At 41.8% G+C, this 14814-nt stretch overlaps 1 protein-coding gene across 1 annotated transcript; it reads left to right on the forward strand.

Annotated features, from left to right (window-relative positions):
• The first annotated feature begins 1772 nt into the window (after nucleotides 1-1772).
• Nucleotides 1773-14517, forward strand: flot1b (flotillin 1b). The gene is made up of 13 exons (XM_080426941.1): nucleotides 1773-1915; nucleotides 3037-3101; nucleotides 4409-4484; nucleotides 5040-5130; nucleotides 8479-8622; nucleotides 9073-9192; nucleotides 9924-10019; nucleotides 10223-10375; nucleotides 10597-10778; nucleotides 11349-11394; nucleotides 11981-12118; nucleotides 12235-12408; nucleotides 12507-14517. Exons 2-13 carry the CDS (start codon nucleotides 3059-3061, stop codon nucleotides 12522-12524), a joined length of 1281 nt encoding a protein of 426 aa, XP_080283067.1. The 5' UTR covers nucleotides 1773-1915; nucleotides 3037-3058; the 3' UTR covers nucleotides 12525-14517.
• Nucleotides 14518-14814: the final 297 nt, after the last annotated feature.

The raw sequence follows: 14814 nt of genomic DNA on the forward strand, positions 1-14814 counted from the left end.
GCTGTAGATTCAGTCTATTCAGATAGGGGTCATAGAGTGAAAACTGAAGACTACTGGCCACTTTACAGAAAGCTTTACTTTATAATGTAACAATTTCTTACAGAAAGCTTTACTTTATAATGTAACAATTTCTCCAACATTTGTTAGTGGAATTGTCTTCAGCGCAAGCTGTCAGAGCAGAGGGGTCCTGAAGAACCTAATTTTAACCTTCCAGTCAAATTCTTTCCATAATTGTCTCTCCACTCCCTTGTGAGAATTAGAACATATATATTTTCCCAGACATCATCTTCTAATATAGGAGTTCTCAAACCTTTTTATACCACGACCCCATTTTATGGGAGATTTTTTTTGGCGACCCCACACTTTATTTATAGTGCAATTTCAAATAAAAGCATACATTGCTGACCCTATGTATGAATATTTATTAGAAAATGAAATTACTGCAGTGATTACTGCTGATTTGTTGTAGGCCCTCCTATCATCAATTAATGAATAATATTGTTGCGCCGCCGCAAAAGACTCGGTCAGCTAGCTAGTTTTCTTGTATGGCTATGTGCGTTTCCTTTGGCATGAAGATATTTATTTCATATCCCAGTCAGAACCAGCCTTTCCACTTAGTTTTGTGCAAATCCGTTCCTAACTGCTCAAGATGTCTTGGACAGATGCTGGGCGAAAACATTACCTCATAAATTGCACTCACAATACTGTACATAATCCAATTATATCCCTTGCTGTTTTCTTTCTCAACCACTAGATGGGAGCAATAGTGTGAGATTGTTTCAGGGTTGAATTTATTCTGGAAACATAAGTTCACCATTTTGAGGTAGCAGCAGCGAAATTAAGCTAGTCACAGTTAAAACGGTGTAGACACCAGACAGTGCACAAGGCAAAAGTTGCAGTTGGACAATTGAACAATTGGTTTAATTAAATATTTTTTAAAAGAATAAAAAGTTTGGCGTCATCATACGTTTCAATATTAATCATATAGCCAATAAACTATTGTGTCCAAAATTATATGTAGATGAATTATCATTCATTTGGCTTCACACAGCAGCAGGCTGAATGATTCACATGCAGTGGTGGATCTCAAGTGGGGTCCGGGGTCCTTGAGGGGCCCCAGCGGGTCCCCAGGCATATTAGTTATAGCATTCAGATGGGGGGGGGGGGTCTGTGTTGCAAGTACATATCAATTTGGGGGTCCTTGACATGTGAAAGTTTCAATCAGTGACCATGTGACTGCCCTGGGCGGAGCGGGGGTCGTTTCAGAACACTGGGCGTGGCCGTGGGCGTGGTTAGAGTATGTCTGCCATCGAAACAGTGTTGCCATGTCCGCTTATTAAAAGCGACTTAGGGCTTGTTTTTCTGTAAAGTCGCTTGCGGGTCGCGTTTTTTTGGGCTTGTTTCTAACGTGTAGTTACTTATTTGGGCTTCCTAATGTTGTTTAAACCAGTGTTTCTCAAATATATTCATGTCAAGAACAAGAACCCCCAAATTAATATGTATTTGTCTGTGGACCACCTGAAAGCATTTTATGCCAGGGACCCCCAAGCAAGATTAGTGTTGTTAAAATGTCAGTTTTCAAGATTTTGGAAAATGGCAGATCTACAAGCTCACAACGCGTCATGGTGTGACGCGTTGTGAGCTTGTAGATCGGCTATTTTCAAATAGCCAATGTATTATGTTTAAAAGGGCGAAGGGCCCTCTTCTTTTGTTTCTCGCTTGTTTCTCTCTCAAAACCTGGCAACACTGCAGCGAATACTAAACAGACATTTCTCTCATTCTTTCTTGTTTCCTGGCACCGCTTGAACTGAAGCCAGCTTCACACACGCACAAAACACTACTTTAAACAATTTCAACCTGCTTTACGTCAATTAACCAAACCCGAAAACAATTCCTTGTCCAGAAGAAGGGCTCGGTAAGTGAAACGGTTTAATGTATTTGAACAGCGTACTGCCTACTTAGTTGTAACCGTAAACGTAAACATTGAATTGGTCCGTGGTGTCCACTCCCATCTTAGCTAACTGTTAGTTAGCATGCTAACACACCAGCCGCTAAACTGATAAACGAACGAACGTTAACGCTATAATTTGTGTTGTTGCAAGTTGATACATTAATACCTATTTCCTGTTATGTTCTCTTTTATTGACGTGTCCTTTTCAAAAGAAGTCCACGAGTGTTTTTAATGCAAGATAGTAGCTCGGCTTTTATCGGCTGAAAACCTGATGCGGGTTTAGGTTGACTTAAGGTTGTTGGGAAGGTAAAGTGATCTTTACAGTAGACATGTTTCTGTGTCATTCATTACCCAAATAGCCCAGGGCTTAATACTAGTGTCTTTTCTGTTATTGTGGGGAAAGCTTTCGCTGAAAATAGCCGATCGACAAGCTCACAATGCAACGCTTGCCGATCGGCTATTTTCAGCGAAAGCTTTCCCCAATCCCCACAATACCGATGGTGGGGTTTAAGTGCTTAAAGACACTGTGTTAAAGTGAAGACATAATGAACACTAAAACAACACATGGACAACGTAACGTGACAAGGCTGTGATCCGTGGGCGTGGGGAGGGGTCTGGTCTGGTGTTAGCCCTGAAACATGACTAGCTTGTATACAAGCATCATGTGAACCATGGCTAGTCTGGTGTAGGCCTGGACAGTCAGATAATTACATCTGTGGGTCGGATGATTGACATTAACATATGTCAGTAGGAGGCGAGGGAGGGGCCAAATGGAAACAAAAATTAGCCTGAGCCCCTGGGGATTGAAATGATAGCGGCCTTCATATTTGTTATTTTTTATAAGGTAATGAGATCTAGAGCACACCAAGCAGTTGATCAGTCAAATGAATACAAACTAAAGGATGACAGTGCAAACCGCATGCTTATGATAATGAAACTTATCATATTTTGACTCTACTTGTAGTCTTATTCCGTCTGCCCAAAATCATATAAAATTCCACACATTCTTCCAAATATATATCCACATTGCATACATTGATTTCTCTATGCATGGTGAGTGGTGACTAAGCTCTTGCTTCTTTCAGCTCCTCCTAGGCAGAAGTCAAGATGTTCTACACTTGTGGTCCCAATGAAGCCATGGTTGTATCTGGTAAGACATTTTCTACACTTGCATTAATCAGAGATGGCCTCACCAGGGACCAGGGTATTATGGGAATTTCCCCTTTGCAGTACAGGATGTTTGGAAACTCATCCCCCAGTTGGGTTACTAAACTATCAATCTATAGAACTGATAAAAGCTATTGGGTCAGAGAAATAGCCAATGTCTCTGTATTTGATAATGATCACTTTAGTATACAGTGGAGCAGTGAATTGGTATCATGTGAGTGATTGAATTATCACTTGCCATGTGATTAAATGGCATTGTGCAACCTGTGATGTCATGCACTGTCGTAAACCTAGACATGTTCCAGTCTGACCGATTCTGTACTGTAGGAAGTTCTGACCTAAACGGAAGTTTTAAGAAATTAGTGTTGCAATAATGGTTGGTCAGGGCATTTCATTGATCAGATGTACTATGTTGTGAGCTGAATGATTGGCCTTTAAAGCACAATTAAAGGAGAATTCCGGACTACCTTTTTCTTACCTTTTTATATGATAATATTGTGTCTTAGTGGTACAGTAGAAAAAAATCCCAACTCCATCCCGAGTCCACCACAGCTAAAATCCAGAGTGTACGGTCCATGCGCTAGATCCCGTATTTTAATAGCTTTTTTTGGGGAGGGGGGGGGGGTGAGATCTGACGTTCATATCGACAGAAACCTTGCTACAGTCTTTTTTGTCCCAAATGGGCCGCCATATCGTTTACAAACTGACTTGGATGACGTCACGGGTGAAATCTCGTCTTGCGAGACTTCCGGAGGGGAGCATCCAACACAAACACTGTGGAGGGTTTTCTGTCGATATGAACGTCAGATCACACCAAAAAAAAAACGATTAAAATACGTGATCTAGCGCATGGACCGTACGCTCGGGGTTCTTAGCTGCGGTGGACTCGGGATGGAATTATGAATCTTTTCTACTGTACAACTCGTCCTAGGATACAATAATGTCATATAAAGGGTAAGAAAAAGGTAGTCCGGAACTTTGTTAGTTTTTTTTTTTGTTGCATATATTTATTTTCTTTACCCCTTTTCGTCATTATGCTAATTAACCAAAAGTTACACTTTTACAAATGCCCATCCCTAATGTAGATAGACAGACAGACAGGCAGACAGACATTTAAATTCAGTTGTCATGGCAGTACTGAAGTCATGAAACACAGGACAGATAAAGAAAAAAAGATACAGCTAGATAAAGAATACAAAAAAAGGTATAAAGGTACTGTTACTACTGTAGTAAGGAATAAAGTAGTGTTCATATTTTGTCTTTTCACTTTCTTTCTCTCTCTCAATACAGGCTTTGGCCGCTCTCCTCCCTTGATGATTGCTGGTGGCAGAGTGTTTGTCATTCCATGCATTCAGCAGATCCAGAGGTACTGAACCTCTTTCCATTAACCCACCACCCCAACGTACACACTATTCATTTTTATTCTTCTAATATGAGAGCAGCCAGTGAATTCCGTTTCGGTAGTTAGTTAGTAAATTAAGTAATTAATTTATTCTAACAGTTATTATGAAAACAGCAAGAAAGACAGTGTGCTGTAATGTATATACGTAAATGTATGTACAAAAGTGAAGACAGTGATGTGGTTAAAAAAACAACGTCAGCAAGGGTATTGGATATGGATATGGATGGTAACCACTACTACATGATTATAGGACCCTGTCTTTTTTCTCTCCATTCATGTTCACAGTGACAGGCAATTTACATAAAGCTAAATATTTAATTACCGATGTAATTGTTTTTAAAAATAGGACGTTTTAATTGTAACTGAGCTGTCATATGTTCCATCCCATATACCTGTTTAACTTTTTGTACCCACTGATCAATTGTAGGAGGGTTAGCTAGGCTGGCAGCATGGTTGTTGAATAACTCTGAATCCATTTCTCCTCTTTTACTTTCTCCTGTGGATTTTTATACTTCCCAGGATCACTCTGAACACCCTGACTCTGAACGTGAAGAGTGACAAAGTGTACACCCGCCATGGAGTGCCCATCTCTGTTACGGGCATCGCACAGGTACGACTTTGAGGAATGACATGAAGCATCCACCAAATGTCCACCCATCTCACATTGTCACAACCCTTTCTAAAACAAACACTAGAGAGGATACTTCACTGAAAACTGGGTCAAACATTGTTGCAGATTGACATTTGATCTTCACAAACACATGCTCGTTCTAGTTTCACACGTCTGAAAACCAGGACTCTGACGCCTGTAACCTCCTGCTTGTTTACAATGTTGCTCTTGGAATTTCATCTTTTTCTCAACTTGCACTTGTTGCAAGTTGCTGTGGATAAGAGGCTCAGCTAAATGCCTAAATATGAACAACCTGAACTATCTAGCTAACTGCCTGTTAGCACATTTGCTGCTCCACAATTAACACGGCACCGTTTGCTGCTGTAAATGAATGTCTTCAGTTGAGAAGCTGGGTCAGTAAGAGAAGTGAAGCTTGTGAGCAGTTAGTCCACTGGTTTGAACACGTTATCCAACAGCAATTATCTGGGTCTGTTTTATATACAACAACCCCTTCCCCTCCCCCCATGGCATGTCCCTGCATCACATGTCCCTGTGGAGAGGCCCAGGGTCCAGCCAGGCAACACTCTAGTTGTGTGTGTGTGTGTGTGTGTGTGTGTGTGTAGAATGTGACAAACCCTCCCGCAACACTTTCCTCTAGGCCCTAAATAAAAAGTAAGGCCTTAATATGCATAAATAACATAAGGGTTACAAAACATGAACCCAATTAGATGAATGATATAAATTAATTCGTGTCACGTTTGATTTACTTTGCATTGCATCCAAATCATATTATGAATCCTTTTATTCACAAGCTGCACAGGAACTGCACCGGAACTGTGCAGTTCCTGGTGTGTTAACCACTGGTGGTAACCACTGGAGCAGAACACATAAACTGTTGTCTCCGTCATGCAAGTGATACACAGCTCCAAAGTTGAACACCTAGACACTACCAGGAGCAGCTTCAACCCAACAGATATTGAATTCAAAACCACTTAAGCCCTTTATACTTCGGCTAATCGGAAATGTGACGAGTTGTAAGCTTGTAGATCTGCTATAGCAATTTTCCAAAATTTTGGAAATATTTGCCTATAATGACATGCCCAACATACAGAGGCTAGGGTTCATGTGGTTAAGTCATTGATTAGACTGCTTTCATGACTTGGTTTATGCATTTATTTTTAGGATTATGATTAATTTTTAGGATACTTTTATTTTATTTTATTGAACTATGCATGTCAGGTGCACATCTCTAGGAACAAATAATCTGAAGTACACATGTAAGGAGCAGTGCAGGACATAATTGTCTTCATATCAATCCATAGACATGCGTAGTCAGGGACAGACAAAGCTGCTTTATGATATAAACGCCCAACTCCAATAATAGGATTGAAGTAAGTGCCTGCTGCTGTCGGAGAGAATGGACTCCAATGGAAGTTGTCTGTGTAAATGCAAACTTACAGGGCCTGAATTTTGGTGCGGTATTGCAAGGATTGTACATAATTTAATGTATTTATATTTATTCCTGCAAATCTAGCACTTGTAAATGTGGGAGATTCCTGTACACATTTACAGCGATGTTGATGATTATAATAAGCCAACATTAATGGAGAACTGACTGGAAGAAGTGGAGCGCTGTGTGCGTTTTCTCTCTCCAGAGCCATTCTGGTTTGTGCCTCTCTACAATGCTACAGCATAGTTCAGAGAATCCCTTAAAGGGATAGTTCAACCCCCCCAAAAAATTATGATTAGTCACCCCATGGAGACTTGAATTCATGGATATTTTTTGTTTTTGTCGAATTCCTAAGCCAATAATGTGATGACCAGCGGACCGGTAGGCAGCGGTTCCAGTAGGAAAGACAAAGGAGACTCATTGTGTCTACCGGAACCACTGCCGGTCAAATTATTGACCTAAAAAAAGTCATTTTGGGGTGAACTATCCCTTTTAAGTTGGAGCAGAGCAAGCATTCTGAGACAGACGATGTAAGAAGAAAGCCCCGTTAAGATATACAAGATTTGCAGGCTATGTGTCGGCATATTCGATTTTGGTGTCATCTGTGAACGTGTGCTGAATTTTGAGTGGCGGCCGGCAATCTTGTTTTGACATTTATGCCTGCTTGGGACCTACAACATTCCAGGCAAAATCTTTGCGGAACGCAAGTGTGAACACTATGCCGGCAGTGTCATGACATTGCTTGCATTATGTGAGTGCAACTTGCGTGTTCAATATATATATATTTTCATGTAAATACTTACAGGTAGCCTATGCTGCAGAGAGAGAGGGAGGGGGAGATAGGGTAGAGCAAGCATGCTTTAATAGTGAGAGAGGGAGTGCAGTGCACCACCGCACAGCTGTTAATAATGCTTTAATTAAGTGGCCTTTTAAAAAAAAGAACTAGCGAGCACCGAGCTGATATTCCAAGATATGTTTGGAGTGGACATGAGGCGATTTTAGGCTGCAGGAGAAGCAGTCACCTCTGTTATCGTAAAATGGTCGCTTTAATAGCTGTTTCCTCAGCAGAAAACCATTCGTTCTCCTCTTTTTTTTAAAATGTAAACGGACTACAAGTTACAGCAGGTCTGCCAGCGTGCAGATGGATGGATGCTATTGAATTCTCATCACCAAATGCCTTGTCTCGCATGCTTACAGTAATATCTCATGTGACTAGCAAGTACTGTACTGGACTAATCCGCCAAGAATGAGAACGGATCATACCGCAAACTTAAACAATAATCCTGATTATTATCAGAGATAATTAGCTCATTGTATTATTAGCCTTTAATGATTACTGTTTGTTTTAGTGCACTGTGGCCTTAGTGCATTTTTAGGCCTATGTATTTTCAATGATCTCCCCAGAATTTTTTTTTTTAAGGTCAGGATACCAATTTAATCAAATCAGGAGAACAAACTCTTAATTTAAAAAAAAAAGTGGAACTGGAACACTATCAAATTGAAGCTGATAAATTATCTTTTTGGGGTTCACTCTACTGAATGGATAAAATTGTAAGCTGACCTCGTTTTCTAAAGAGCTTGAGAGATGGGGAGACCCCTGTTAATGAACAAACACTATAGCAAAAGTACTATTTTATTTTAAAACATCACTTACATTTCACATTGCACGTACATTTTTTTGTACGTGTTTCTCTGCTGGTGGATCGGCACCCAGGAGCAGGGTTGTTCCAACAGGGTTGGAGGACAAAGTGCAACTAAAACCCTTTACTTAGTTGACCGGAGTCCCCCAGGGCTCTATACTAGGCCTGCTCCTTTTTTCCTTCTACACAAAATATGCAGGACCCTACCATGACAGTATTTGAGAGGGTTTTTCAGCTATGCTCTCTTTCCACTCCCAGGTGAAGATCCAGGGACAGAACAAGGACATGTTGGCTACCGCTTGTCAGATGTTCATGGGAAAGTCAGAGGCTGAGATCGCCACGATCGCCCTTGAGACTTTGGAGGGACACCAGAGAGCCATCATTGCCCATTTGACCGTGGAGGTAGGTGTACAGACACACACACAGAATCTGTCCAGTCTATTTAGTAGAGTGCTCTAAATCTGGGCAATATTACTGAAAAGTAGTATAACTTTTGATAAATTGATATTTCCTATTTTTGTCCGTTTGATCACATTTTCTCTACACATCCTTCATTACACAATTTGACGATAAACTGATTGACTAAAACATTTAATGTAAAAGTGAAACGGAGTGCTATATGCTGATCTATGGCTCTATGCCTCTCAACCAATCACAATGCGAGGTCAGAACTGTCATAATTGTACCCACATTGCCACTAGTGGGCAGGCTCAATTTTAAAGTAACATAAATAATTACATGTTTATACTTTTTCCATTACATGTCATTAAAGTATCTCTATGCTATTAGAGAACTCAACATATTTCCCAGCACTGGAGTGTCATATTGACTTGCGTCTGTCCGCATGTGTAGGAGATCTACCAGGATCGTAAGAAGTTCTCTGAGCAGGTGTTCAAGGTGGCATCCTCTGACCTGGTGAACATGGGCATTGGAGTGGTCAGCTACACGCTCAAAGACGTCCACGATGACCAGGTACGTCCTTTTAAGTCCCTAGAGTTCTCAACATAAAATAACGAGAGGGGATTGACACAAGGTGATTTATGAACAAACTCCAACAAAACATTGTAGAGATGTCTGTTAATGGTGTAGAGGAGGAGCAACATGTGCCCCACCATATTGTTTTCTCCATGCAAAATCGGCATTACCATCGTTTACGGTTCATCAATGGGACTGGTCTCCTCTCTTCTCCTATCCTAGCACTCTCCATAAATTTTTATGGTGTGGCTCGAAGGGGCGAGCCATCTAGAAGTGTGTGTGTGTGTGCGTGTGTGCGTGGCTAATCTTGCAAACCACTGAACCGATCAATGCCATATTTCAAACATCAGTATGTTGAGTATCAAAATGAGTATCAAACATGATGTCAGAAATCTGCAGTGAAGCCACACTTGGACACGGTCATGTTTAGGTCTTACAACAAAAGTAGGCTGAAAGAAGATAGTCAGTGTCTTCATGCAGACATACCTACTGGAAATAAAAGCTTTCAGAGATGGCTGCTTCCTCCTTTTATTGTAATGACCCACAGAGTCCTTCACCAGTGTGGTGCATTAGATGGCTGATATCAGTATCCCCAGTAGTGACTAATTGGCTTAAGAGGTTCTGTGCCATACTAAATGACTCGCTCTCGCTCGCTCTCTCTCTCCACCCCCCTCTCTCTCTCTCTAATATGGCCCTTTCTCTCTCTCTCTCTCTCGTCCATCTCCCAGGACTACCTGCACTCTCTGGGTAAGGCCAGGACGGCTCAGGTGCAGAAGGATGCCAGGATCGGAGAGGCACAGTACAAACGAGACGCTGTCATCAGGGTACAGTTACTTTAAGTTCAATCTACCTTCCTCTCTCCGTCTTACTCCTCATCTGTTGTGTATCCATATGGAACATACTGATCATACATAATAAATTACTAAACCACATATCAATAGATGTTTTCCCCCACCCCACCTAAATGTGTATAAGCTAAAATTTGTCAATTTTCTCTCCCCTCCCCCTTGCCTCGTCTTCTGTGCAGGAGGCACACGCCATGCAGGAGAAGGTGTCTGCACAGTATAAGAACGAGATTGAGATGGCGAAGGCCCAGAGAGACTTTGAGCTCAAGAAGGCAGTATATGACATGGAGGTGAACACCAAGAAGGCTGAGTCAGAGATGGCCTACCAGCTACAGGTGCAGTACTATACGTTGTCAATGTATTTGCAGGTCACACATGTATTCATTTCTCAAGACATAGGACATTAGAGAGACAGGAGTCTGGACAGGCAGCACATGTCTCCAGTAGGATGGGTAACGGGGGCTGTAGTACCAGTGTGCTCTGAAACTCACTGTGTGACACATCTTTAATTGCAGTTTCAGGCCATGTAATGTTAAACCTCCTCTCCTCCCACCAGGTGGCTAAGACCAAGCAGCGCATAGAGGAGGAGAAGATGCAGGTGCAGGTGGTGGAACGCACCCAGCAGATCATGCTGCAGGAGCAGGAGATCACCCGCAAGGAGAAGGAGCTGGAGGCCAAGGTGAAGAAGCCAGCCGACGCCGAGAGATTCAGGCTGGAGAAACTGGCTGAGGCTCAGCGGTAGGTCCCTGCCTGGAGGGTTGTGTGGCAATGCCTTTTAACCACTTAAGCCCCCTCTATATTTAATAAGTTGCAACTGTACTCGGTATGCTCTTATTTTCACTCTACACCAAATCTCTTTGACAATAATATCCGATCTACAATTCTTCGACAAGCATTCCCCCCAGAATGGGGATGCTGGGGTTCAAGTGGTTAAATGTCACAAAAAGCAAATGAACTGCATCTTACGCAGCTGCACTGAAATGAATACAATAGATACGGTACGTTAACTAAAATGGAATGTTTGCCGTTTCCATTCATTACCATTGCATTACTTAAGTAAATGCACTTCCAGCACGGAAAGCACTTCAAATATGTATGTACAGTATATCATGGACATTTTCTAAAAACAAAAATGTAGTTTTCTTTCCAGCAGATATCAGTTATATCTGCTAGAGAACATAATTGAGAAGAATAAAGTTGGGATGCATTTCTCTGTTTTGAGAAGTGCTATAAAAATGTAACGCTGCATTGAGTGATTTGCTGTAAGAAGTGTATGTGTGCCAGTTTCTAACCGAACCTCATCTTCAGTCTGCAGCTCATCATGGAGGCAGAGGCCGAAGCTGAATCCATCAGAGTGAGTCTTGTTCCTCTTTCTCTGTTCGGTTTACACACTCCCTCATCCCTCAGCCACTTCTGTTACCTCCCTACTTATACCCCACACACATGCACACAACACAGCTCCTCCCCTGCTCTCTCTCTCTCTCTCTCTCCCTCCCCCCTCCCTCTTGTAGATGATATTTCCCAGCATGTCTGTCTTCACCCCTCTGATAGTTAGTCATTGACTGACCTTGATCCCACTTTGTTGCCTGTCATCCATTAGTTTGTTGCATCTCGGTTATTCTCTGTTATTCTTTCTCTGCTGCTGTTTGTTGAATTTGGTTTTAGACTGCTGGAAAGCAGAGGTAAAATTATTTTAAACTAGTTATAAAATAGTAAAGAAAAAAATAGCTGTACCTCAAACAAATGAATTATCATTTATAAAAGTGAAATGACAGCAAATGGAGCGTGACTTTGCAGGTCTACTCTGTAACTGTTTATGTGTCTTGTCCTCAAAACAAACAAAGGCAGATCGTTTGAGATAACCGTTTGTCTGTTTATCAGTTCCTCTTCCAGTCCAACCTGTGTTTTACTGTAAACTCTGTGTGTGTGTCTCAAAACAGATGATGGGTGAGGCTGAGGCGTTTGCTGTGGAGGCTAAAGGTCGCGCTGAGGCAGAGCAGATGGTTAAGAAGGCAGAGGCCTTCAAGCAGTACGAGGAAGGAGCCATGGTTGACATGCTGCTAGAGAAAATACCTCTGGTCAGTACAACTACTTCTAGATGGATGGATGGCACAATCAGAATGATTGTTATTGCCACATGCTGTATGTTTGCACATACATTAAATTAGTCTTTGCCCCCCTTCACCTCCACTAGATGGCAGAGGCGATCAGCAAGCCACTGTGCCAGGCCCAGAAGGTTACTATGATCTCCAGTGGCGGATCAGAGGTGGGAGCGGCCAAGCTGGCAGGAGAGGTCCTGGACATCATGGTCAGGCTGCCCGCCGCTGTGGAGCAACTGACCGGCGTCAGCATCTCACAGGTCACAGCGGTAAGATTCCTGTTGCCGTGACTAGTGTTCTGAACTTCTGATTCAGAGAGATTTAACGAAGTGTAATCACTCACATTCTCTCCTTGTTGAATCCACAGAAGGGCCGCGCGCACTAAGAGAACCGGGGCGGTGAGAGTGATGAGAGGAGAGACATCTACCACGTGCACCACCCCCCCTCCAGTGCCTATAACCACTATATCTACATGCTTTTCACCGTGACCATAGTGCTGCAGTGCTGCTGTGTGTATGTCTGTGTGCGTGCATGTTGATAGCGTTGACACAATGGGCCATCGTGGCTCCTTGCTGCTCCCCCTCACCTCGATCCGCCTGGGATGTTATTTTATTGTTCATAGTTTTATTTGTTCCATTTTGCTTTTAGTTTATTTTTATTTTTGGACTCTTGGTTCACTTCCAATGGGATATTCAAGCTTTCCTAGTTGTTTTTGATTCCGGCCTTGTTTTTCCCTAATCATATCGCTTGAGTGGTCTGGTCTGGAATGGGTCTGTAAGTGTTCTCTCTTTCTATGTTCAGTGTTATAGGTCCAGGAGTAAAGGAGTATAATTCTGCCCTACTTAGCCAAAAGGCAGTAACTTGCCAGAGTAGGTACATTTGGGTTCCGCCAAAATTATTGTATATAGTGAGATGGAATGGTGGAATTATTATTTAATTATATTAGTCATTATAATTAAATTAGTCATTTATACATTCTGCGTACCTGTGTTCTATACTATGGCATTTATACCCTCACTGAAATAGTGAGTGCATTTTGCCTCAGTAGGGCAGTGCAGGCAGACTCTATGCACTTTTTCAACCAACTTAGACCTAACATAGGAGAGTCAGGATCACTTTGACTAGCAGGGGTGGAAAGCTGTTGTCGTGCCATTTTTTTTTTACTCGTATTTCTAAGATGATGAAGTGATGTTCTTTTATTATTTTGTTTCTTTTTCTGATCAGTCATTTTACCTCTTACAGAGGATCTGGGTCTGTGAACTACATTCAATCGTTTTACTGTTATAGAAAGTCATGTGAAGCTTATATCCAGTTTTCCTATGAAAAAGAAATCAGTTGTAGTTCATATGGAACTTGTGTTTTTCAGTCGCAGCTCTGTGTTAACATATTTGTCCCTATATTTTTCTAGTGGGTATAATCAGTACCTTTCTAGTTTTTTTGCATATCATTGCCTAGGTCACTAGTTTATATACAGTTGAACAAGCAGTTTGCATGGCTGTAATCGCTTTGAACACTACTAACGCTACGGGTCAACTTAAGGTTATTGGTGTAAATTTGTGCACCCTAAAGCATGCTACTAATTGCAAATTTTCTAGATTGGCCAGATTTAACATCGTGGGGGGTAGCCCACAATAAATGCAGGCTGTGGAGCGGAGGGATTTCTTCTGAACATTACAGTGAGGAGGGGAAAGGAAGTGGGCGGTGGGAACAAGCGGAGGGTTTTCTTGCACGGAGCAGAGAACATGTTTGTGGTGGGCAACGAGAAAATTGTTGGTTTGAAATTGACTGCACTGTCTTTGAAGTCTGAAGGTTATATGAAAGTAGAAAGTTTGCTAGTGCCGACTCAACTAACGTTTTTTGATTCGCTTTCTGCTTCATTTATGCTCTGGCGTTTTGCATGTACTGTCTCTCTCTGTCATACTGTCCGTCTCTCTCTGACCAACTGTCCAAAGTTTGTAGGCTGCATTGCCTATGCATTTAGTTACCTACCGCCAAGTGCCTGGATAAGTCAAAGCCTCAACTCACAACATAAATGTTGGTTAAAAGTCTGGTTTATCTGATAACGGTATAGTCTGCGTGTGAGAGTCCAGTGATTTGTTCCAACTTTTTGGCGAGCCATGGACCGTCAGTGTCCAGGGTTTTGGGTAAAAGCCAAATCCAAATTAACCGCTTCCTCTTTTATATGTTTCTCTTTACTAATCAGTTTTATAAGCAAACAATGTATGGTTTCCTTTATTCTACCCTTATAAAATTTGTTCAGTATGTTCTGTAAGTACTGTAGTATATAGAAATGTATAAATGTTGTAGGCTAATTGACTGATTTTATGTAACATGAAAGAATTTATTGCAAATCTATGTAGACATAAACTTTAAAATCTGATGTTCTCTGTGTTGTTTCATTGGTCCCATTCCCAAAACCCACAGGGGCCTATTACACGAAAGGAGAATTAAATAAGCCTGGATTTAAGTCAAATCCAGGTTTGACAAAGTCTGGTCCGTACAGCCTGCTTTATTCCTTCCATGAACGCCAAGCCAGGCTGAAAAGGAGCGACTTTGTCGAGCTAGACCTTGTCAAGCCAGGCTGTGTCGAGCCAGGATGGTAAAGCCAGGCTTCACGTATTCCTATAAAAGACCATGAAAGTCGAGAATCCTTGAACTTGACCAATCATGGAGCC

Source organism: Gymnoscopelus braueri (genome assembly GCF_963280865.1).
Source record: "Gymnoscopelus braueri genome assembly, chromosome: 4".
NCBI lineage: Eukaryota > Metazoa > Chordata > Actinopteri > Myctophiformes > Myctophidae > Gymnoscopelus > Gymnoscopelus braueri.

Excerpts from the sequence above, each read along its gene's own strand:
- flot1b (XM_080426941.1), top strand. The coding sequence starts at position 3,059 with ATGTTCTACACTTGTGGTCCCAATGAAGCCATGGTTGTATCTG. Across the intron at positions 4,485-5,039 it reads TGCATTCAGCAGATCCAGAG|GATCACTCTGAACACCCTGA; the intron begins GTACTGAACCTC and ends TATACTTCCCAG. Across the intron at positions 5,131-8,478 it reads CTGTTACGGGCATCGCACAG|GTGAAGATCCAGGGACAGAA; the intron begins GTACGACTTTGA and ends TTCCACTCCCAG.